Source organism: Centroberyx affinis, unplaced genomic scaffold (assembly GCF_046629955.1).
Source record: "Centroberyx affinis isolate AG114_WGS23_722 - 3 ecotype Tasmania unplaced genomic scaffold, CSIRO-AGI_Caff_v1 ptg000824l_1, whole genome shotgun sequence".
NCBI lineage: Eukaryota > Metazoa > Chordata > Actinopteri > Beryciformes > Berycidae > Centroberyx > Centroberyx affinis.
In genome coordinates this window covers 532741-557770 of record NW_027279424.1, presented here as the reverse complement: position 1 = coordinate 557770, position 25030 = coordinate 532741, and the positions used below count along the sequence as shown (strand labels likewise).

Sequence of the window (25030 nt, the reverse complement as noted above, 5' to 3'; positions counted from 1 at the left end):
AGTATTTCCACCCACTGTTATGTAACAAACTTGCCTTTCCTATAGATATGCCACCTATGGCTTCCCGCCCACGAAATGTAGCCGTTGAGTAATGACAAGTTTCACAAAAACAATGGTGCATTTTGTGGCTAATAAGCTATTTAATTTAGCTATTTTTTTAGTTTGATCCTACTTTGCCCTTGTTTTTGGAACCAGTCTTGGATGCATCAAAGAAGAATAGGATATAAATAAGAATAGAGCAAATGGGGTTTATGTGCACATACATAATCATCTATCTATCTATCTATCTATCTGTCTGTCTGTCTGTCTGAGGATGAGGACTAGGACTGTAGACCTGTTACTGTCAATATGAGCACATTTTTACACATTCTTTATATATGCTGTAATCTTTCACATACTGTCTCCTCATACTTTAATATTTCTCTCAGTATTGTATAGTATCTCACTACTGCTGTTATTTTGCACATCCTATCAATGCCGGTATCTATACTCTACACATTTTCATTCATACATTTCTACTTAATATGTCCGAGTGTATAAATTGTTGATTATGTATGTGCACATAAACCCCATTCGCTCTATTCTTATTTATATCCTATTCTTCTTTGATGCATCCTATTACTTGCTGCTGCAACAGCCCAGTTTCTCCATAAGGATCATTAAAGTTTCATCTAATCTACTCTAACCTATCCATGATTTTACACATTAAAACAGCATTGCTAATACTTTGTTCAGGAATAAAGGCACCAGGCAATCCCACCTGACCTGCTGAATGTAAAAAGTCATGTGATAAGGTTATCTCTCTAGCAGAAAACATACCATATCCTTCCCCTGTACCTGTAGCCCACGTGTTGGATAACGATGGTGGCAGGTATTATTGTTCCAGAGAGTGCAGGTCCCTTGGTGACCTTCTGTCACTCACTGAATAGTTAACTAATAGTTAACTAATGCACAGGCCATAAGCACGCTGTACGCTCCAGATGGCACCATGTATGACATCAAACTTGTTGCTGTGGAGCCAGAACAAAGGCCTGAATACGGTCCAATATAATGAATAAGACAATTTGGTGGGGCTGGCATACCCGCTGCACTGTGCAGCTGCCTTCAAGTTCAGAGATAAAGCATCTAGTCAGCTGTACAAATTCAACTGAGGCTAAACTGTGCCAAGCGGTATGCCATAATTGTATATTTCCATTTAGTTTGAACTTAACTAGGTTGAATCTCTCGACTACCTGCTATCAGCATAGCTATAGATCTACTCATCTGAATCTAGTATTCGGTTGGAGTTATTGCTCGTTTCCCCTCAACATCCTATGTGTTACTCAACAAAGGACTCACTGTCACATCAGATCAGTTGGGCCATTGTGCAGTGCATCCTACAGTTAGTGCTCTTTTTGTGGGTGTGCTGGGAACTGGGCTGAAGGGAAGCAGTGATGGGGTTGGGAAGGGATGATGGGAGGGGTCTTGGCTGAGATAAAAACACCTGGCTTCAACAACATGAAGACTAGGCGGGCTGAGCAGAAATATTAGCATATAAAATGGCAGATAATTGAGGGAGCCTGGTAAACTAGTCCACATTCTACTTATATGTTCCTATTCCTTTACATGTCTGGGAATCAGAAAGCACGTTGTATAAAAATTGACCTACTGTCATTCACTCAAGGAATTTCCTTTCTCTTTTTTTCCTCCACGTTCATGAAGTTGGCTGCTGCTCGTGATCTCAACTTGACTACACAGGTTAGGCTTACATATTTGTAGGTGGGAGACAGACGGAGGCTACAGAGAGTAGTTAACAGAATAAACCACCTGGGACAGTGTCAAACTTTTACATTTCCGCTAAGATTTAACTAGGCAACAAAAACGCCTGATTCTACAAACTCCACTACACCAACCGCTCTCCTCGTCCCGCCCCCACCCCCCTGTCCAGGAAGACGGAGCCTACATGCCATGCAGGGCTGTCCTGCTCCTGAGCTGGAATTTCCTCCTGCTGCAGAGAAAACCTTCACGTGTGTTTACCGGGCTAAATCCACGTGTGGGAGCGAGCAGACCCCGCCTCTGCACGAGAGAGGAGGGTTTACGCTCACCGAAGTTCATAAAAGTTTAGCTCGTGCATGTCTGTGAGAATTACTTGGAGAAAATATCAAGCGAAGTCGCGTTTGACGTTGAAGTTTAAGAAGTTTAACAAGAGGATCTCGATTTGGAGTGAACTGCAGTCGGCTGACAATGTAAGTGAGATGTCTCTGAACTAATGTTTTAAATAGGCTATAGTTTGTTTGTTTTTACATTTGATCATTTCATTTAGCCTATCCGTGTTTCATTAGCCTATTAGTTTGTAAGCTGTTATAGCAACACGTAGCTCTATCCATAGCCTATGTCTATATAGTCTATATGTCTACTGGGACAGCCTATCCTAATAGTTACGAGAATATTGATTGTTACTATACTATTCTGACTTGCAGTAGCCTAGGCTATGAGCTATAAACTTGCGTTTTATACGTTTGCCTTTGCATTTATCACAAAAGAAAACTAGGCTCAACTAAACACGACATTGGAAAATAGGCTATAACCTAGTGACTTCTTGTCAAAGTTGAGTTTGTGTGTGTATGGTGACAGTAAGGGAGGTCGGACAGCCTGAAGTGACAGCCCGGTTTGAACTTGACTGGTTGCCACGAGCTTCAGTCTCACGTGGAGTGTGTAGTAAACTGGGCAGGGTCTTCGGTTCTTCCGCTCGTGCCGCAGTCTCCCGCCACAGCCTTGAATCGCCACTCCCGGCCCCGCCCCGCTCTCTGACGTCCTATCCCGTCGAGAAACTGAGAGGAGGAGGAGATCCACGTTCCTCAGGGCTTAGAACAAACAGGGGTCCCCAAATTTTTCCGAATCAAGCAGTCAAGGACGCCTAGATAGATAGGCACATTGAAGACCTCTCTCCCCAATTTGATAAGAGTTTCTCCCAACGAGCCCCATCCGAGAGGATCCTTAGCTAGGCCTTATAGGTAGATCCTTAATAGGTCGCAAACATGCATTAATTCACAATAATAATAATAAAAAAACATAGGCCTATCATAAATAAAGGATTTTGGTAAAGGTTAGAAATAGATTTTCTCAAATTCATTTCACCACCCCAGTATCATCTTGGGGGGGTAGCCTATTGAACTCCAAGATAAGAACAGCTGAAATAACTTTGAGTGAAATACAGTTAATTTTAGGGAAATGTAGGCCTATTTCCTATGTAGGCCAATCAAGAAGACTACACTTTTTAAGTGTAGACTGTAACGGTTGTGTGTCTGCTTATTCCGAGTTTCTGTCATTGTGCTAAGTTTAGAATGAATGAGCAGTAGGTCCTTGGTCTTGGGAAAATGCCACAGACATGAATGACCTCAGACTAGTCTGCTCCGCCCCGCCCGGCCTTGTGGGGTGGGGTGGGCAGCAAGTCAGGTGATTTAGGCAGACACACAGAGTTGTTTTACCAGGATTTCTTTTTTCATTTATTTATTTTATTTTATTGTATGGGACAAAATGTCATGTCCCATTTGGAAAGTACTACTCTACTCTAAACCCACGTTTTTTTCAGCTGCTATAAGTAGGCTATACAATCCAAGTCAAATAGGTTAGTGCAGACAGGGACCTATTCATGTGATTCATATATTCATTTATTTATTTTTTGGGGATGGAATTGCCTACTTTAACCATAGGCTATGTGTCATGTGTCAACCCAGCACCACCTCACCCCAGCTAAGACCAGAACATTTTCTCTGCTATGATAATCAACGGCATCTTACCTAGTTCATCAGCAACGACAAACCTAATTAGTGTCCTCCATATTATCACTCTAATCGAAATGACCTCGCCTCTCCCACGGCGCATATTTTGCTGGATAATTAGGATAGGCTGGGAGGGGTTGCTCTTGGTTGTTGGCTCAAATGGGACCACTGGGAATACTGCCCAGCCCTTCCTGGATCCAAATTCATTATTTGCCTTAGACATTTGGCTGATCTCTTGTAGTATCTTTTATCTCTGTCTTTCCAACTCAATCAAATGCAAGGGCCGTTTAACCTATCCTGGAGAAGTTTGTGCTCTGCAATATCTTGTTATCATAATTCGAAAAGCTCCGGTTTAAACACTAGCTTCAAATTTCTAAAATCTGTTCCACCTAAAAGTGTGTAATCTAGGTTGATAGGCCATTTCTGACATGACAGAGTTCACTTCACTGTGTCCAGCTGTGAAGTTTGTGTAGATGTGTTTCTGACGATGGAGCGACACTGCCTCCTAGCGGCGACACTGTCTATCTGCAGTTAAAACAGTTGCCGAGGACTTGTCTTAACATGTCGCTGTGAAGATTATGTCCGGGCATGTACCGGAGTGAAACGATGAATCACTGGTGTCTGTTTATAAAGAGCTTCCCGTATCGGACAAGTTTCAATTGTTCTGTAACTTTCACTGAGAGAAGTTGAACTGACTTGCACAATGGTAATTTTGTTTTATGTTCTGTTATGTTGTAGGTTTTTGATTTTTTGCAGTGATTTTTGATTGGGAAAAAAAATACATTTCAAATTTTGGAATTGGATCTTTTTTATTTGCGTTTATTTGTGTGAAACAGAAATACATTTTTGTGTTTATTATTTTAACACTTAGTGACAGAATGTGATAATGTTATAAACTGATCAACACTCCAGGTTCAGCTGTGCCAACTAACCAGTGCTGCTTTCTGTTCACTTGTCTCCTGCAGTGTAGAACTATGGCTACTCACAAGCGGATCCTGAGCGTCCTGGGGAACGGCCCCACCCGACGAAACCTGTTCGGCCCGGTGGACCGAGAGCAGCTGCAGGCGGAGTACCAGGCTGCGCTGCGGAAAGACCTGGAAGACGCTTCGCACCGCTGGGGCTTCGACTTCGTCTCGGAGAAGCCTCTGGAGGGTGGTGACTTCCAGTGGGAGGGCGTCCCGGGCACCAAAGTGCCGCTCCTCTACCGACCCTGTATGCTCGGTCTGGGGCAGGTAGGAGGACAGAGGGCGACAGGGGCAAGAGTGAACCGCTCCAGAGCCAGGGTGGGACCGCCACAGAGCGAGAAGGAGAACATCCCCCGCACCCCGGAGAGACGTGTGCTCAACCTGGAGAACCTGGAGAAAACACCAGAGAGAGGAGACAATGCAAGGCTCAAGAGGAAACAGACCAACATTACAGGTAGCTACTTTGATATAGTAATTGTTATTGTGGAGGGGGGTTCAAATGGGTTTGCTTGAGTTGAATACTTCAGTGTTTCCTTTGTAATTTTATATAGCTGTGGTTCTTTGGGGATATAATTCTAGTTTTGTCCCATATCTGTTGCTATTTGGGTCTTAGTTATGTTTCAAGTTGAGGTTGTAGTTCTAACAATGTTTTTTATCATAATAAAATTTTTCATAATAAAAAATAAAAATGTGGACTACACTTACTTTAGTTTAAGATGATAGTAAGACTAAATTACCATGCTGATGTTAATTTCACATTTTGGTGGTCATTTCCTTGCTGTGGTGAGGCACCACTGCCATACGAATACAGAGGAAACACTGTACTGTAAATTTTCACTCCGGTGCTAAACACAGCATTTCCTGTTGTCTATCTCAACAGATTTCTATCAGGCTAAGAAAAGAGTGGTTTGGGTGCCCCGCAAATCCGGCCAGTGATTCTGGTGCAGTGCAACGTTGAAGGTGCCATTATTCCAGGAGAACCACAACAAACACTACTTCACTCAGGAAGAAACGGACGTTCTGCACAGACTCTGCACATTCACACACGAGGAGGTCTTGAACACAGTGAATCATCGAAAATCTGAAAACCGAAGAGACCTCAACACACAGGTGTCGTTAGGCTACTATAAGGCTAATTGGTGTACTGTATTCACTCTAGGGGGAGGGGTTGGTATTTTCCCAGTGGTAGGAGGGAGACATTTGACCAGAGAAGATAAGTGGTAATCTGTTGTATCAGTGGATTTCCTCTTTGTATTTGGACCAAGAGGACCTCAGAGTCTTGACTGATACTGTCTACATTCAGTGCCGGCGTGTGCCAATCAGGCGCCCTGGGCAAAACTATAAACACCGCCCATCTACACGTTTTCACGTTTTATCAACTATTTTACGTAGGGTTTGCAACTCAATGTTATTTGGCGGACGCCTCATATTATTATTAACTAATAATAATATGATGCCCATTGTTATTGCCACACAATGACCCACAGCATCAATCAGTTCTCTCTCTCTCTCTCTCTCTCTCTCTATCTCTCTCTCTCAAACACACACACACAATGTTACCATGCAAAATAGAAAAATAGGACCATCTACTATGAAAATTTGCACTTTACTTCATTCCTGACATGTATTTTGTTGCCAAATTGCCATATGCTGTCACCATAACGCAATGCCAAAATGTATTTATGCTGTGTCACCCAGTGTAGTAACAATCAAATTAAGAAAAGTGTGGACAAATTTGGCACCCCTACTGGCGTGGCGCCCTGGGCAATTGCCCTGTCTGCCCCGCCCACGCGCCGGCACTGCCTACATTCCTCAGTACTGAAAATACAGCCGCATCTCTGCCTCCGGATCTGCATAGAAACTCTTATCACCAGAACGAAGCCATACTTGTTATAGAGCTATGACAGATGAATATATGTATTATACACTGCTAAAAACAGATGTCATGTTTGTAAAAAAGGATTCTCTCGTCACAGGGAAATTAAGGCGTGGCTGTGGCAAAGTTGTGTTCAACTACAAAATGATTGAAAATGGTAGAGAATGGATGAGGCCCCTCGGCTCCTTTCTCCAAATCCACTTATGTTTTTGTATCATGGTTTTTCATTATGTGTATCATGAGGGCAAGGAGTCATTTTTAACTTGTTTTTTTACAATCACTTTCTGTCCAAAGTGTATCTTTTTATATCTTGATGTAAAGTTGTGTTTCGTCTGTCAACATGATTAGTCAAAGCAGATCTCTGCAGGTGCTCTGTAAGTGTGTATAGCACCAGATATACAGTAGGTTAAGAGCATAGCACAAGGTAGGAACGCTTAAAAAGCTATATTTAGGTTATATATCAGAGATTTATCTATAGAGTTTAATGCAGCACTGTTAAGTAGCGAAATCATCTGAAAACACTGCAGTATTACACATACAGCTGAAAAGTGGTGTATTCTAAACAATCAAGTGCCTTTATGATATTTGAAGCTCCATAAACGACAATAAGAAGAAAGTGTTCTCAGAAACATGCATATAGCTATTATTTACAAAGCTTAAGCTAAGTGCTTCATTCTTTTATGTTTTGGAAGTAGTGCAATTGAGACAATGTGTTTTTATCTGCCTCATAACAAATAGGATATTTGTCCAAGATAATTATTTATGTCAATGATGGCAAACCCTGCTGCTATGGGTAATCTGAATGGGTGTCAGACAAGGTCACTGTATAATGCTAATCCTTACAAACTGCTTTGAAATGTTCACCGCTGCAAATATGATGCTAAGCAAAAAACAGCATTACCCCAAACAATGAATGCACTTCTGTTTATAGATGCTTGTGCACAGGTCCTACATTGTGTTTTATGTTAAAAGCTACGAATGAAAAATCTATTCTTATTTATTTTGAGATGCCTTGTGGATATTTAGTTGCGTTTAATTCCAGTGAATTCCAAATTCCAATAAAAGGTTAAAATGAAGATTGTTGTGGATGTTTTGCTTCATTACGGTCCTCACTGCATCCAGTTGTCTCACTTTGACCCATCTCCTCTGCTCTCATCTAAGTATATGTATGTGTGCACTTGCATGCGTGAGGAAGACGGCCAATCAAAAGTGATGTAATTAATAAATATGTAGAATAGCCACCAGGATTAATCTCTACTATTAATTTGCTATAAATTCAGGCCTAATAAACAGCTCAAACAGGGTGTGTCATGTCCAAATTAACATATGTGATGGGAAATAGTTTTGAGTTTATCAAACAATATGCCTTTGTTTTTATCACTGTTTTCTTACCTTTAGGATAGAGAGGAAACCTTAACCGACTGGAAGAGGACTGTATGTAGTCTTATAAAACAAATACACATTGTGAACAGGAGTTTGACTGAAGCCTCCTGGCCTCCTGACCTGCTGCCAACAGCAAGGAGACTCATTTGGAAATGTTGGTGTAATATTTTCCAGACAGATAACAAATAAATCTAGTTGTTTGCAAGGGCTATGCCAGTTGGTCCTGGCAAGTGTTTCACAGTGGGATACTGGAAAAATGCATAAAAAACACATAAAACAGTAAAATAAAATAAAAAACAAGGAGAAATAAAACAAGACACAATCAAAGGCAAGAGACTAGAAATGGGTCTTCAGCTGTTGTTTAAAGATGTTAGTTGATTCAGATAATCTGATATCAAGGAGAAAGCTGTTCCAAAGTTCAGGGGCAGTGATAGTAAAGGCACTATCCCCCTTTAGCTTTAGACAGGCAAATTTGGAGAAACAGTTTTGGAACAGGCAAAAATATCAATGTTGATTTATGTTTACAAGTTACTACGTCCACAAATAATTTTAGTGAGCTACTCTTTTATTTTCTAGCCATATTACACTGGTGCCCTTGCAGTAAGAGTGCTTCAATTTGAATAAAATATTTCAGTATTCTTTCCACTGCTAGAATACCCTTGTCATTACTGTTGGCTTAAACAGTGTATCGATGTTGGCAAAGCACACTGACGATAAATACACATACACTCACATATACAGTATAATGTACAATAAGCTCCACTAGGATAAAACCAGTCATCCTAGTATTTCCAATGAGGAAACAGTCTTGAGGTTGAAATGATTTCATCTCAATTGTCAGTAAGTTGCTAAATCAGTTGTTGTTGTTGTTGTTGTTTTGACCTGGAATTCCTGGAACTGAAACAAATCGTGGGTGTAGGTGACATCATTTACACCAGGAAGTAGATTGGAATTCTAAAACTGTTTGATTCTGTTTTGTAACCAGAGGGAGAGTTGTTCAAAGGGCGTTTCTACACATTTCCACAATGCTAACAGTTATAATAATTTGGGTGACTTTACATTACCGGGTCCTTTGTTAAATTATATCATGAAATTGAGAAATGGACTGGACCAGAGTTTTTTGAAGTCCTATGGAGGTGTGTATGATCAGTAATTCTTGCAGAAAAGACCGCTAGTGTCTTTTTTCCATCAACTTATTGTCAGGCTGGTTGCTAAAATGATGATGATAATATGTTCACATTCCTCATGAAAGACCTAATCTGGGTGCCAGGATACTGAGGGAGTATCTAGTGTCTCTCTCTCTCTCTCTCTCTCTCTCTCACACACACACACACACACACACATACCGAGATTTAGACACTTATGGGATACTTCTACAACTTTAAAAAGTTTAAACAGGCTTCTGTCCTCTATAAACACCTATTGGTGTGACACTGCAGATATTTTCCTTCCTTTGTGAAGAGCAGCAAAGGCAAATTAAGATAGTGAGTCATTGTTGAGACGTACTCTAGCACCACATCACTCCAGCCCCACATACGTATGCACTGGGGTGTGAACATTCAGGGTTTTAAGGGATGAAGGGGCCATAATAGGCCCTGACACAAGCTCTGCTGTTTCCCTCCCCCCTCCCTCTCCCTCTCCCTCTCTCTCCCTCCTCTCCTCTCTAGCCTCAGCACAGAGGCACCTGCACGCGTGCGCTAAGCTCTCCCATCCCCCCTCCCATTTCCCTCCATCATCTGTCCCTCAGCTCCCACATCCATTATAGGGCAGGACGGCTAGCGTTTGCATTTAGACAGAGAGAGAGATAGAAAGAGAGTGAGAGAGAGAGAGGGAGAGAGAGAGAGAGAGAGCGCGAGGGAGAGAGAGAGGGAGAGGGAGGGAGGGTAGGAGAGAGTGAAAAAGAGGCAGGCGGAGGGAGCATATGACACAAAGGAGAGAGAGAGAGAGAGAAATAGAACAGAGCGTTAGAGAGAGGGAGAGGGAGAGGGAGGGAGGCTGCAGACATCGTTGCCGTTAACAATGGAGCATTAGGATCTAGTGAGGCGATAGGCAGACAGAGATTGGTGAGGGTAAAGAAATTTGAGGAGGGGGGCTCCTCTGTGAGCACGGGGGGAGGAGGGAGGGAGGAGGAGGAGGAGGAGGAGGAGGAGGAGGAGGAAAGAAGGATGGGCCTCGAACACAGACTTGCAATGGCACTGCCAATCTTGGATTAAAACAGTATGGTAACGTTTCTAATTTAATCTATTGCTGTACTGGTTTTGTCTCATCCTCATGTGTTCGCGTCCACGCTTGTTGACATCCATCACCCATCGCTTATGTCGCAGTGTGTGTCCCCCCCGCCTCCGCCCCCCCGTGTGAAGTCATGGGCACATCCTTTTCCCTTGTTTTTATGCCACAGACATCTGTCATCTTCATCCTCATCACAGCCCTGCTTCTGCTCTGGCCTCCAGGAGTCTTAATTCACCACGGACATCACCCTGTGGCTTTACAACCACCGTTGAATTTGAGCATCGGCCATTGCTGTCTATTTCCCTGTGTTGTTTATGTTGTCTCTTTTCAACCATTACCATGTACCGTTGCACATTTCATCCCTTCCACCGAAGCCATTGCTTACTGCATAAGCATCTGACTTTCTCTGACAAGATCAGTGGATGATTAACCAGCAGGGACTGCAGTCATCTGTTTTTCCGTTCCATTCCATTTACAATGTGATTGTAACCTACTTGGTAAAAATGCTGTCTGCTTCTCTGTGGGTGACTTAGAACGGCACAGGGAGCTTCTGTTCATTTGACACTGTCTCTCACACAAATAAAACTGTAATAAATCCTTGCACTGTCCTGTCTAGAGAAATGAGAACAGCGTTGTGAGATGTTTGGTGTCATGTGTCTGCCTGAGCTCATGCTTGCTGGGTCTGATTACATTATTTTGATGTCTGGCAGGGCGACAGGGGGTCATTAATGATCCACTGTCCACCAAGATACACACATAGAATATAATACTGAACGGGGAAACCCCACATCGATCAATTTGTCTGTAAATTATATGTCAGCAAAGGGCTTGTTGTTTAAATGGATTACAACTTCATGCTATTGGTTTTCCAACTGAGGAGGAGGGAGTACTTGGTACCTGGAATCATGCAGATAACATAAAAAGATACCTGAATAAGATACATGGGCATAAAGCTGAACATTTGTTCACAGACTATTATCAACATAATTTTCATCAATGTCATTAATATATCATACATTATTTAACAATGTACCATAAAAACAGTGACAAAATCATTGTTGTAGTATGATTTTAGTTTCTTATTCCACATATCTAGCTAATGCACCTTCAAAGGAAATATGTTATATCCTAAAAATGTTTTGTATTGAGGCTGAATTTCTGAGGTTGAGCTGGGCAGGGCAGTGTAAATGTGTGTCATCTGATTTATGCATGATGGCCTTTTTGCTCTGAAATATAAAGTGTACTCTCTGGTGCCACCACCAAATCAATTACGGCCATTACCATTTCCCCCTTCTCCCCCCCTCAGCTGGATAAGAGTGAGGTGACAACTCTAGGCCTACCCCCCACCACCAGCCATGGAGGCTCTGACGGTAACATCAGTGTGGACGGAGCAGGGGCAGCGGCTGGGGTTGTGGCAGGGGGAGCGGAGGCGTCAGGGGTTGGAGAGCCACAGCGGACCCGCGCTGCTCTGGAGCACCTGCAGCAGAAGATCCTAAAGATCACCGAGCAGATCCGTGTGGAGCAGGAGGCCCGCGATGACAATGTCGCAGAGTACCTGAAGTTAGCCCACAACGCAGACAAACAGCAGGCCTCGCGCATCAAGCAGGTGTTCGAGAAGAAGAATCAGAAGTCTGCGCAGACCATCGCTCACTTGCACAAGAAACTAGAGCACTATCACAAGAAGCTAAAGGAGATAGAACAGGTAAGTGAACGTGTGTGTGTGTGTGTGTGTGTGTGCAGAGAACCTTAGTTTGTACAGTACATAAGTAAATGTGTGTCAGGATATCTGTGTGTGTTTTGAATTTGAATCATCATGTTAAGGCTGTCAACAAATGTTGAACTATCTGGTTGGTTGTTAATGAGGACAGTTGTGTCCAAATATAGAATGATATTTTTACCTCTTAATATTTATTTATGCAAAAACATCATCCTTTGTCTCATCTGATAGGTCCTATTTACCCACCTATCTTCCTCCAGTTTTCTCCCTTAAACCTCATCACCACTCTCCTACCTTCGGGATCCTCTCCTTCTGCACTCGTTCCTCATTTCTCTTCCTTCTCTACAGAATGGGCCGGCCCGGCAGCCTAAGGATGTCCTGCGGGACATGCAACAAGGATTAAAGGACGTTGGAGCCAACGTTCGTGCTGGGATAAGTGGTTTTGGCGGTGGAGTAGTCGAGGGGGTCAAAGGAGGGGTATCGGCCCTCACTCATACAGCCGTGGTCTCCAAGCCGAGGGAGTTCGCCAGTCTTATCCGCAACAAGTTTGGCAGCGCAGATAACATTGCTCACCTAAAAGACACACTAGAGGACGGAGTAGGAGGGCACTCTGAGGACACGCCCACGCCCCGCGCCCTGAGCGGCAGCGCCACACTGGTCTCCAGCCCAAAGTACGGCAGCGACGACGAGTGCTCCAGCGCCACGTCCGGCTCGGCGGCAGGCAGCAATTCGGGCGGGGCCGGGGGAGGAGGCGGGATGTCGGGGCTGGGGCCGATGATGGGGAGCCCCAGGCTAGACGGGCACCACCACCACCACCACCACATGCACAGCTCCTGGGACACTCTGCTGGAGGGCCTGCAGGAGATCAAGGCCAGCCAGGCGCACATGGAAGACGCCATCGAGGACATGAAGGGCCAGCTGCAGAGCGACTACTCCTACATGACCCAGTGCCTGCAAGAAGAGAGATACAGGTACAGATGCCAAAACACTGGCCACTACACACAACCTGCGGGCCCACACATTACAGCAGATTCAGACTTTGGTTCAAGTGTCTGACAATGTGCCGCACTTAACATGCATGACTTTGGAGAGAGAATATTTATGATTTTAACTTTGATTTTCTATGTTATTTTGTGATTCTTGAGTGGATTCTTGTTTGTGTTGTATATTCAGGTATGAGCGACTTGAAGAGCAGCTGAATGACTTAACAGAGCTGCACCAGAATGAGATGACCAACCTTAAACAGGAACTGGCCAGCATGGAGGAGAAAGTGGCCTACCAGTCCTACGAGAGAGCCAGAGACATTCAGGTAAAAAGGCAGAAGACACTCAAATATTAGGCTAACTAGATCAGATCTTCTTTTAAATCTCTTCCTAAAACACACATTTATAGACTAGCTTTTAGCTAATTGAGATCCTTGTTCCAAAAGACAGATAGTGCAGGAACTATCTGACCTTGGATATTTGCATCAGTAGTTTTTACCTCAGCCAAGGAGGTAATGTTTTCGCCTGCGTCTGTGTCCGTCCGTCCGTCCGTTAGCAGGATATCTCAAACAGTTGGGCACAGATTTGCATGAAACCTGGTTTGAAGGTTGGTGATGGGCCAAGGAAGAACTGATTAACTTTTCATGTCAATTGTCCAAAAGGGGGCATGGTGGTGGGAGTGGCATATCACCAAAAGGTGCATAAGTGCCATCGGGGTGTTGTCAGCCTTGGCGGAGGTCTGTCTTCTGCTGAGCACATTTTCTAGTTTTCAGTTATGCTCTTATCTTATTGCTTCTAGGTTTTGTTGTTTTATATTGATATGTTGTTGTTTTTTTACCTTGATTTGTTTTTAGTCTGTTGCTGTCATTTTACTATATTTGTATGGTCTTTTCTTGTTCTTGTTTTATTTTGCTAATGTAAAGCACTTTGTAACTCCATACAAATAAAGTTTATTAGGGATGCGACTAACAATTATTTTTGCTATTGATTAATCTGTCAATTATTTTTCGATTAATCGATTAATCATGTAGTCTTAGAAATGTCAAAAAAAAGTATTCATTTTAGAATGATATGAAACGAGAAAGATCAAGCAAATCTTAGCATTTGTGAAGCTGTAACTACCAAATGTTTGGTATTTTTACCTGATAATTGACTAAAACGATTAACCAATTATCAAAATTATAATCAATGAATTTTCCATCGATCAACTAATCGATTAATCAACTAATTGCTTCAGCGCTAATTATTGTTATTACTAAATTTAAAGAGGCATTTAAGATTTTAGTATGAATAATACTAAATTAATAGCTTTGGAGAATCACACTAATGGTCATGGTGTGTGTTTCTGGGTGTGTGTGCAGGAGGCGGTGGAGTCGTGCCTGACCCGCATCACCAAGCTGGAGCTGCAGCAGCAGCAGCAGCAGGTGGTGCAGCTGGAGGGAGTGGAGAACGCCAACGCCCGAGCTCTGCTGGGCAAACTCATAAACGTCATCCTGGCCCTCATGGCTGTGCTGCTGGTCTTCGTCTCCACCCTCGCCAATTTCATCACCCCGCTCATGAAGACCCGAGCCCGGGTCGCCGCCACTGTCCTGCTGACCCTGCTGCTGTTTGTCCTGTGGAAGCACTGGGACTTCCTGGAGCTGTGGCTGCTGCCCAGCTGAGCGGAGCCTCCCACCTGAGGGACCGGAGCAGGCAGAGCAGAGAATCACACAGCGAGCTGCTCTGCACTCAATCACCACCACTAAGGATTCAGTGACAGAAATAGAATGAGAGCCAATGCACTTTTTCCCTTTGAGTTTAAAGGCGGAGTAGCTGTACTAATAAGAGCTGCGAGGGACAAAAGATTGGGACACTTTTGGTTGAGGAGTGGACAAGAGACTAGAGGGAGTGTTGAGAGTCCTGTGGTGTTTCCACTGAAAAACAACATAGAAATTCTCTGCCTGCCAAACAACAAATGACATTTTCTCATCTTGCCCAATCCATCGGTGTTGATGACCTACCATTGATTGCATTGCTGTCACCAAAACAAGACATCTTTGGAACGTCTTTTTCTAATAATTTATGATACATGAATTACAAGGACTAGAGCAAATTATAATGATTTCTGTAAAATGCTGATCATGTTTGCTGTAAACTTCATGTTGAAGCTATAGTATATTTGAGAGAAAAGGATTTTTCATTTTCCATGAATGTTGAGTATGTGCTCATGCATGTCCTCATATGTGCATTGAGATGCATCTAGCTAGCATGAGTTAACATTTCATCACTAACAAAATGAATTTTCCTCTGACTAACTGCCATTATGTTGTCAGAAATACAGTGCAAATATGTTGTATCTCAACTCAATGCCATTCCTATTTTGTTTCCAGCACACCCTGTTCTGGTGTTGAAGCAGTGCTTTTAGATGCATTTCTTTTTGTCTTTTTTGTGTGGTTGAATGAACAATTTTCAAACAGAGCGATAACTGCTAAAGATTAATCAAAATAACTCAGTTATGTAAAATCTGTTCTGTCCACCAATGCTATTTCATAACCACTAATGTAGAACTGCAAATATCCTATCAGTGTCAAATTCAATGGCATGTCAAATCATTGTCTCAAAAGTTTATATCCAGTTTGCAAAATTCATTATTACTCTGTTTTATTCTTAATAAAGGATTTCTTATATTAGGCTGATCTTGAATACATCCTTATCCTCATATACTGAGACTGACCTTTTTTACTGAATCTATTTGAGATAGCGAAGCCTAAGAGAGCAACTATAGCAGCTATAACTTAAACTACAGAAATAATAGCAATAGTTACAATACTTGAAATGCTTAACATATTTACTAAATACTGTCAAATAAAAGGATAAATAATGAACAAAATTAAGGAGTTCAAATAAATATTACATGAACATATGCATGAGTGACTGCTGAGTAGAACATGCCCACTCAGCAGTTCAGAAACTGCACTGTAGTCTTTGAAACAGAAATAAATACAACTTTTAAAGAGTACAGCTAACCATATGGTGAATTACTTAAAAGCACATTTAACTGTACTAAACTATAAATTATAGGTTCATCTTATGGCTTCAGGTAGGAAGCTCCATAATCTATAGGAGTTTTACTGGCAAAAGCCAGATTGCCTTTATATTGTAGTCTTGGCAGAGCTTTGCCCGAGGACTTAAGGCTGTTCATGTGCTCATAGAGTTAAAATGTCTGTACAGACGACGGCAGACCCATGGTGTGCCCACTCAAGTGACTAATAAAATCTTAAAAGCAATATTTTGTGGTTTATGTTGCCCTTCCCAGGATGTTGTTCCTTTATGTGAAAATTCAATAAAATGCATTCACAGACAGAATCAATTTCAAATTAAGGTGGATCACAATTTAAAGAGGCTAAAATAGAACTGAAAACTCCTCCTTGCTGCATTCAGAACTGTTGCAGGCAAGAAAAAGCTTTAAAAAATATAAAACATAAAAAAGCCTCATTATGGTACGTCAATGAAAAATAATAAAAACTGTCCATTGCATGGACTGCAGAGGGTATTTATATTTATAAAGCTCTCTCATCACCAGCATCTTGATTTGGACCAGATTACATTTATTCTTGGTTTCAAATCTTTAATAAAGGCTTAGCGAAGTGGAATTAATAGGAAACTTCAGCTCAACTGGGTATCCATCTACTAATCCTGCGGATTATTTCAGTTCTACTTTACTACATCAGTCTCAGTTGTGGTGCTAAATTTGCGACAAGATGACTGATAACACTTTGTTCCTGGTTCTGTTTATGCAGTTGGAGATAAATATTTAGGTAACCTACTAAAATGTTATTTAACACGGATGCTGCAGGCATTGTGGAGGCTTAGTGAGTGAAGCTACATACCGTTTACTCTGTCAGTGTGAATCTGGCTGATGACTTTGTGACATCATACTGCCCCCATCTTTCCTGACATTCTCCATTGGAAACTGTCTAACGAAGCAAAAAAACGCCAGAAAATAATCTTTAGATAAGGATGTTGCTGAATTCATACAGCACACCAATTACTAGCTTGATTACAGTCTTAGATACAATTACAACAGCAATGGCTCAGAGAAGCTAGTGCTCAGAAAAGTGTACACAAGCACATATTTCCATTTTGTTTTGTCTTTTTAATAATTACTGTCAGGCAAAACCCATATGACCATTACATTTATGACAGGTATTCTTACAGTACAAGACAAAACTCAAAGGGATCAGAGCCAGTGGCAAGGCCATACCTGACCACTAAAAAGTAAGACATTCATCGTCATCAGATTGTTCCAACTTTTACATAGTTCACAAATGAATTTTGCATTTGACTCATATCAAACACAGCAACAGTTTTTCTTGATTACCTAGCAAATTCTAAAGACCTTGATAGAAACAGCAGAGTAGAAAAAAAAAACAAGCAGAAGAATTCCTGATTTTATCTTAATTTCCTGTCAAGATGTAAGATGTACAATATATTGCTTTCAGGTGCTCAACTCGAATAAAATGGGTACCCCAAGTCTCCCAAAAACATTCTTCAATATCGCAGTCTGCCCTTTCGCTCATTTTTGATCTCCTGCGGTTAGAACAGAGGTGCTGACAGGTGGTTACTCCAACCTGGGCCAGACTGGTCTAACCGTTAAACTGGGGGGAGCTGCCATGGAAAGAAGATAAAAGAGCTAAAAGATGAACAATCACAAAGATAGGACCAACAACGTCAGCCCCTCCTCAAAAGTGCAGCTTTCCATCAATAAAGCATCTGCAACTCAGACTTTTTGCTTATTTTCATGGAAGTGAAACATAGAATGTCTACAAAAAATTGATTCCTGTTCATCATGACAGTCCAGACCAAGGCCTCAAGCCTAAGACACAGTATCCAGTCACAGCAGTACAATTGAGGAGAGGACATGATGAAATACAAACAACACAGGGATGAGTACTAAAATGTCCGTGGCTGACATTTCACAATAATTAAAAAAGCCGGACAGGAGGCAACATGGATTCTGGAGTGCAGTCTGTACTATCACTAAATTTAGCAAGCTATAGTGAAGCTCCCATCCTTATCCGAAATGGTTGTTTTCATTCAAGTGGAACTATGCAATGATGTTTAAAGATGCACATTACCTCTTATAAAATTTAGTGCATTGGGATCAGATGCACAGTTACATATAAAACGCACACTCAATCATTTACCAACATTATTGCGACCCCTTTGGGGGATAAAATGTTCCGAACTCCAGAACCAATGTTGCCTTTCAATGTAAAATGTTCTCTAGCGCCTGGTTGTTTCCAGACTCAACAGACATGAGCCTGATTGTTTATAAAAGCCTGGACACACAACTTGGTGCGCAACAGGCTGAGAGGAGAGTTGGACCTGCTCCCACAGTCTTCAGGCCATAGACCATTATGTTGGTCCAAGTCCTTGGCTGAGACACCGGAGGCCTCATTTATCAAAAGGTTCTTCTTTAGATGCCTTTTTTCCTATTTTACTTGCATCCAAATATAAGCCAAAGTTATCCTACACCGGCAGTTGATTTCCTTTGTTTTAGTAACAGAGAGCAAACCTTTATTATCGTGCCAAGTATGGTAGGTATGCCATGATTTTCATTGCTTTACTCATCTGGATTATGCTAATATTTTCTGTTACACCTTAGCCCCTTTCACACATGAAACCCGTAAAATTGCTGTTTTAAATTTAGCAGTTTCTGTTGTTCACACAGGACATGCCTTTCCGCCTTTGTAACGTACTGCTACCATTTACACAATACTGGCAATACTGTTAAATTCCACTGTTGTCGTTTCCCAGAAATTACGTTTAACCGCCGGAGTTGCTGCAGTTTGAAAATACGGTGGGCCAATCTCTCTGTCCGTCTGTCCAATTCCACATTTTTGTCAAAAAAGTAAAGCTACAGCCCGGTGTATAGTGGCTTGTATTTCCTTCCTACAGTTCGGCGTTGTGCTGCTCATGCCGTTAATGTTCTGGATTCCCGTCAATACAGGACTTTACCAGTAATGTTACAACGTCTTGAACAGTACTGTGGCTGCCCTACTGCCCTCATTGTTATCATCTTTTTTTAGTAAATTCTCTTAAGTGGTTGTTTAATCAAATCTAGGAAAAGGTCGAAGAACATTTTCATAAATGCGGCCCTAGGCGATCACGTTCAGGTCGACATCACAGAGAGAGGGGCCTAGGCAGACCTCTGGGTATAGAAGAGAATATAGGCCTGAGTGTTGCACACTTCCTCCACACTGCAAACGTTCATCTCAGAGTCATTACAGTGGACCCAGAAACCTGAGGATACAGAGACAAAAAACAAATGTTACACGTGATAGTACACACACACACACACTGAATCACAGACACTACGGGTTAGTTTCAAAATGTCCAGCGTTCCTCACCTCCTTCTGTATTGTAGCAGTATGCGGTATAGTGCCCTGAGCCAAAGCCTTTACCATGATGCATAACTACAGCAGACAGGTCGTAGGTGTAGCCCCCTCTATGGACAGAGTGACCTGAGCCTGTGCAGCAGTAAGGTTTGATGTTCAGAATCTGGTCAAAGGCCACGTGGACGCCGATCTTCTCCCTATGGTTCCGCCCCGACCATCTGCCACAGAACAGAGACGAGTTAGTGTCAAAATGATTTATTAGCCCCATTATAAAATTAATGTTCTGATTTCAGCTAAAACAAACCAAGGACAAACTAAGGTATAGTTTAATGACTCTGGGGTTCTCAAAGTGTGGTAAATGATCAAACTCCAGTTTGTTGACAGCCTGTTGAGAAACTTGCCTGAAGCGTTTGAGGTGCAGCCGTAGAACCTGAGGTAAACGGTAGATCAGAAGCTGCTTACATGCCTCTGACAGTACTAAGGGTTTGTGGGATGTTTTTCGTCTTCTTTCTGACAGATCATAAGACAATGAAATGGTAAGTTATTCTGCAGATGAATTCAGAAGCGTATTGTGGATGTCAGGCTTTGCAAAGATATACAGAAACAGCCCCAGCCTAGTTTTCAAGACGTTGCGTCCTCCAAGGCTGCCAACAGTGGGCTAACACACTTCACTTAGCCAACCACAAGCCACTGTTCTCTCTCTACTCTCAATCACCGACTGAGGAGATGAGCAGGGCATTATGCCACATGGCTTATGGTTGGCTAAATGAAGAGCGTTAGCCCACTGTTGGCAGTCTTACAGGTGGTGACTGTCTCCCAGCCGACACTCAGGGAATTAAAGTCCCCTGTGGCGTGTTTTCTGAGACACACGACCGTCCGTCCATTTTTAAAAAATCCATTAGTTCAATATGAGCATGATAAATTCAAATCCACGCAATTCAAATTCAATCTCCGCTAGCACTAATCTCTTTCCACAGTGAAAGTCCTACATCCTTGTTTGACTGAACTTCTTTTGCATGAGTAAGTAGAATGTTGTAGACAGTTTTAAGACCAGTACTATTAAGAAAGCTGTATTTCAGACATTAATACTTTTAAAACTGTATTCAAGACTTAAATTAAGATAAAACATTTTTTTTTTCAAGGGTGAGCAGATATTAATTCAAGAAATCAGATTTTTCGACCCCTGCTATAGTAGGCCTATCTTAATAGACGGGAAATTAAAAATTCTACCATGTATTCAAAACCTGATATCTTAGATTTGCATTGCATTTAGCACTGTACTAACTGTTACAGTGGTTGCAGGCATAGATGCTGCCTTCAAGGGCCTCCGTCTCTGTAAACTTGGCCAGCATCTCGGTGAGGGTACAGCTGCGCTGGTAAGCCGTAGAGCCTGAGCCTTTGTCTATGCTGTGATAACGTTCTGGAAACTCCAAAGACAGATCCCAGAATGGCTCAACCGTGTTGGACTTGTGCTTACAGGACAGACATGTCACCTATAAAACACACAGGGAGGAAAAGAAAAGAAAGGTTTCACATTTCAAGGACAGATCATGACTCACTGCAGTAATGGATAGTTGTGATGTTTGATGAATTCACATCTTAGATTTAGGTTATTAATCTTGTTGGATCTCCAAAAATAATACAATATTGAGACAAAACAAGTGTCACAAAAACAACATCCTTTTTTGCTAAGGAAAAATGCACTAGCCATGGAATATTTAAAGTCCAACTAAATCAAAGTGCAGTGGATATGTGTGGAAAGTCTCACCTGGCTGAGTAGCTGCCCATGAAAGATGGTGTTGAGAACCTTTAGCACTTGCTTGGAAAGTTTCCTCTGGGTGATGGGGATGACTATCCTGCGTTTGGATCCCTCTGTCTCCAGCTCCTGTTGCACCTTGTCCAGCAGCTCACACAGGAACTCCTGGGCATCCTGCTGGTCATACCCACGGAAAGCTGGGATCAGGTTCCACACAGAGTGCAGCATGGCAAAGGGAGATACCAAAGACCACCGGCCGGACCACATGACCCTGAAAAGTGTATGCAACTCATGGCACAGAGACATCTGCTGGCGGGTAGAGCAGCGAGGCTCCTTGGGCTGGACCAGCTCTGCAGCATGCAGGGAAGGGGGGGCGCTTTCTCTTTTGCCCATTGGCAAATCCGTACAGCCTGCCTTCCCCATGCGTCCAAGAGGGCACCCTGACAGGGCTGTACTACCGCTGCTGACTACACCTCCTGCCACATCCTTCACTCCCTGGGAGTGATTGGTCTTGGCCAGCAGCTCCTCAGTCTCACACAGGTCCAAAGTGAGAAAACACTCCCTGAATTTCTGCAGGTGGCTCAGCACCTGCAATATAGAGTTCATGTAGCATGTGTTCCCCAAGTTGCGCAGACCAGTGACACCTGGAGCAAGTCTCCGGCGCGTTGCCGAATGAGAGGAGTAGTACCTCCTCAGTTTACCAGCTCTGCCGTTCTGAGGGGCCTTACGGGACAGGGTAAGAAGGGGAGGCTTCTTGGGAGGAGGAGGTAGGCGTTCTGGAGGGTCACGAAATTTACGAGGAATGAGTGTGATGGTTGAACGTGGCGCCTGAGTAAGGAGCCTAGCACTCTTTCTGGGAGGAACACTGCCAAGCTCTTCCATGAGTCTCTTTTTCACTTCCTTCTTTTGTCGTCTAACTTCTTCCTTTTCTTCCTCTAGCTTCTGCTCACGCTCATCTTGCAAGTCCTGATGTTTGCTCATCCACCTGCGAAGCATCTTCCCCAGGAGTGCTTTCCTCCTGTGCCGCGAGGCCAACTGCATGGCAGGCTGGGGCCCACCTTCTCCAACCCACTCCCCCCCTGCAGAGGAGCGTAGTGAGCGTCTTCCTGGGCTGCGAACAGTAGAGAGAGCCCCTCTGAGGAGTTTGAGGTCTCCCTCTGCATTGTCATTGAGTACATAGTCTCCACAGGCAAAACAGAACACATCCAGCTCCCGCACCTCCATAGCCAGTGGGTGGCATGACTCCTGAAAGTGTTTCAGTGAGTGCTCCTCCATGAAACTTCCACAGGCCACATGGGAGCACTTGAGGCAGGCCCACACTGAATCGGTGGTGCTGCAGTCCACACAGCGCCATTTTTGTGGATTGAGTATGGAATGGTCGTGGCCGAGACGAAGGCGCCCCACGTGCTTACAACGATCCATCTCTCCAGATACACATGTGGCCTCAGTAGTAGGACGCACGTCCCAGAGCCAAGCAGCAACTCATTCTGAAATAAGATGTATGGGGGGAAAAACATCAGAATCTCACTGGAGAATAAATAGAAAGACTGGTCTACTCTTGCTGAGTGGCTCTAAAATACCGATGCTAGATTTCACCTTTGGTAAAACTAGTAAACCTACAGTGTCAAAAGGATTACAAAAACTAATACAGATAAACATATTCTAAAGGCACAGCATAAAGCCCTTGCACATTTTACAATTATTGGTATTCAAAGTGCTGAGCATACACACATTGTACTGTATAGAAGCTGACAGAGAACTGACAGGTATACTTACTGTACAACTTGTTTGCTTGATCAGATTTGGGACAATACATCACTACGTCTGCAAAGAACTTAACGGCAACATTCAGCTTGATCACCCATGCCCACCGTCACCACAGGCATTCACAGGAACATCCTAAGAAACAGAGATAAAATTAAGTCAACAGCATATAGCTTGTTTAACAACACTGACAGCAAAAATGACAATAATCTACAAGCAATACAGCAATAAAAATGGGAAACGGGGAGATGATAGGTCAACATGGACCTACCCATCTCTCCATTTCCAGGATATCCAGCTTTCTGACTTCAAATGCAAGTTAGTTGAGAACAGAAAATCCTTTTAATAAGTTCTCACTTAAACTCACATATCCACTTTGCAAGGTACCCACTTGTTTAAGGTATTAATAGATTCTCTGGGGTGGTGACAACATGCAAAGGTTTAGACTTTCTGCATTTGCTAGTTTAAACAACAATAATAACAATAATAATAATAATATTAATTCACCCAGATGAACAAGTGGCACCAACAGAAATTCTTAAGTAATTAAAAGTCTGTCCATTTAAAAAAAATCCTAATCCAAAGATTTATTAAAAGCCAAACCAGACCTCGAAAACTGGAAAACATAAACTTCTAAAAAAAAAAAAAAAGGTGGGTTTTCACAGTTCAACAGAGATATTACTTTTGACTTAAGAAATTAGTATAATGGAGTAGGTTGATATATGCTGTTTGGGAAAAGTTTGATATTTGGAGCAAATTGCTTGATACATCAGATCTATGGGATGAGATCGTTTCTCTCTCAGTTCCATAGCTGATGGAGTTTACTATAAACAAATGGAGGCAGTCATTCAGTAGGCTTAATTTACATGCCATAGTGTTAGAGTACACATATAGAGTACTTCTGATAAAATATAGTAATTTATTTTGAGCTGACTAGATAGCCATAGAATGTTGTTATGTGGCCATGGGTTTGGACAGTTAATGTTTGAAGTTTAGCCGTGTTAGTGGAATGTTCAGTGAAACCATGCCTTTGCCATGGTAACACAACAGTGTATCTATTCTCATTTCCATGGCAACATTATCGAAAGTTCTTTTGCGGCCAAATATAATTTAAATTCTGTGGCTGATTGATGTAATTGTATTCCCTGCTGGTCTGTGGTCGCAGTACCGACTAGGCCATTCTTCTATCTTATGTCTGCCTGTTATATTTTACAACATCCACTACTTTGCAAACTAGATTTCTATTTAGAAGACAATGTTAACTTGCAAGCCGGTGTAACTATTTTATTGTTGTATATCTAAATTGTATAACGTTGTGTTGCGCTATTCACACTGCAGCTAACATTAACTATGTCTATTATTTGACGCTGATGTTTAATGTCAACGTTACTTTGACTATATTTGTCCATTTTTTAATGCCAGATGTCTGGCTCAGTCTGGCTGGTTGCTGATGCTATGCTAAGCTACCCCACCATCACCATTTTCAGTCAGAACAAAGAACAGTCAGAGAGCCACTCTCTAGGAACATTCAACAACTTTGTTGGTTTGAGGCAGCCCTGCAAGCGTTAAGTTAGCCAACATCGCTATCCGCTAGCTACAGCGCCACTGCAGAGGGCTGGCATTAACAAGCCTACCATATATTGTGTGACTTGCCTGATAAAATACTTTATTAAAAATACAAGACCCGCTTGCCACCAATGAGCTAACGTTAATGTTATTAGCTTGCCACAATAGCCAGCTAGCTACATGGCTAACGCGTTTGCTGAGGACAATCGAAGTTAGCGTTAGTGTTGTTGGTCGCTAACTAACGTTATATAGCTTAGCTCGCTAGCTAATTGCGCTGTTAAAGCGAACAAAAAACTCGCCGGTGACAATCATCACAAGAAACCGGTTAGTGCAATTTACCATAATACTAGCAACATTGATGTCCATACATTTATAACATCTGATACTGGAAAAGATAGCTAACGTTACCATCCCCACCATCGTTTGCACGGTGCACTCCGAGCCGATTGTTGTCCTCACTCAGATTGAACAACCGAACTCTCACTCTGACCCGAAACCCTTCTCATTGGACTGAGACTGTGCGCGAGACTCTCATTGGCGGAATGGCGGAACAACAGGCAGCAGGGTGGACGCTCAGCGGGCTGCAGGACCTAAATACATCGCTGTTATCTGCCGTGTATGGTCCATCCACCCACCATGGCCACATGGAA

General features: G+C 42.5%; 3 protein-coding genes across 8 annotated transcripts; 2 read left to right on the top strand and 1 right to left on the bottom strand.

Moving 5' to 3' along the window:
- Positions 1-2100: 2100 nt before the first annotated feature.
- On the top strand, positions 2101-7704 carry cdkn1a (cyclin dependent kinase inhibitor 1A). Of its 2 annotated transcripts, none has more exons than XM_071520753.1 (3): positions 2101-2225; positions 4727-5180; positions 5607-7704. In XM_071520753.1, exons 1-3 carry the CDS (start codon positions 2112-2114, stop codon positions 5660-5662), a joined length of 624 nt encoding a protein of 207 aa, XP_071376854.1. In that variant the 5' UTR covers positions 2101-2111; the 3' UTR covers positions 5663-7704. The 2 variants fall into 2 exon arrangements, with proteins under 2 accessions (XP_071376854.1, XP_071376855.1); XM_071520754.1 differs by lacking the exon at positions 2101-2225 and adding an exon at positions 4336-4467.
- Positions 7705-8327: 623 nt separating this feature from the next.
- On the top strand, positions 8328-14575 carry tmcc2 (transmembrane and coiled-coil domain family 2). The gene is made up of 5 exons (XM_071520772.1): positions 8328-8354; positions 11521-11916; positions 12280-12902; positions 13105-13240; positions 14276-14575. Exons 1-5 carry the CDS (start codon positions 8328-8330, stop codon positions 14573-14575), a joined length of 1482 nt encoding a protein of 493 aa, XP_071376873.1.
- A 2469-nt stretch (positions 14576-17044) lies between these two features.
- On the bottom strand, positions 17045-24914 carry usp49 (ubiquitin specific peptidase 49). Of its 5 annotated transcripts, XM_071520730.1 has the most exons (8): positions 24789-24914; positions 22827-22949; positions 21872-22537; positions 21063-21826; positions 20580-20787; positions 19696-19804; positions 19307-19512; positions 17045-19199 (listed from the first exon to the last, which is right to left on the bottom strand). In XM_071520730.1, the coding sequence occupies exons 3-8, from the start codon at positions 22470-22472 to the stop codon at positions 19096-19098; spliced, it is 1992 nt and encodes a 663-aa protein (XP_071376831.1). In that variant the 5' UTR covers positions 22473-22537; positions 22827-22949; positions 24789-24914; the 3' UTR covers positions 17045-19095. The 5 variants fall into 5 exon arrangements, 4 of the variants coding, with proteins under 4 accessions (XP_071376831.1, XP_071376828.1, XP_071376829.1 ...); XM_071520727.1 differs by having other exon boundaries at positions 21063-22537; XM_071520728.1 differs by having other exon boundaries at positions 21063-22537; positions 24798-24876.
- Between the last annotated feature and the right edge of the window lie 116 nt (positions 24915-25030).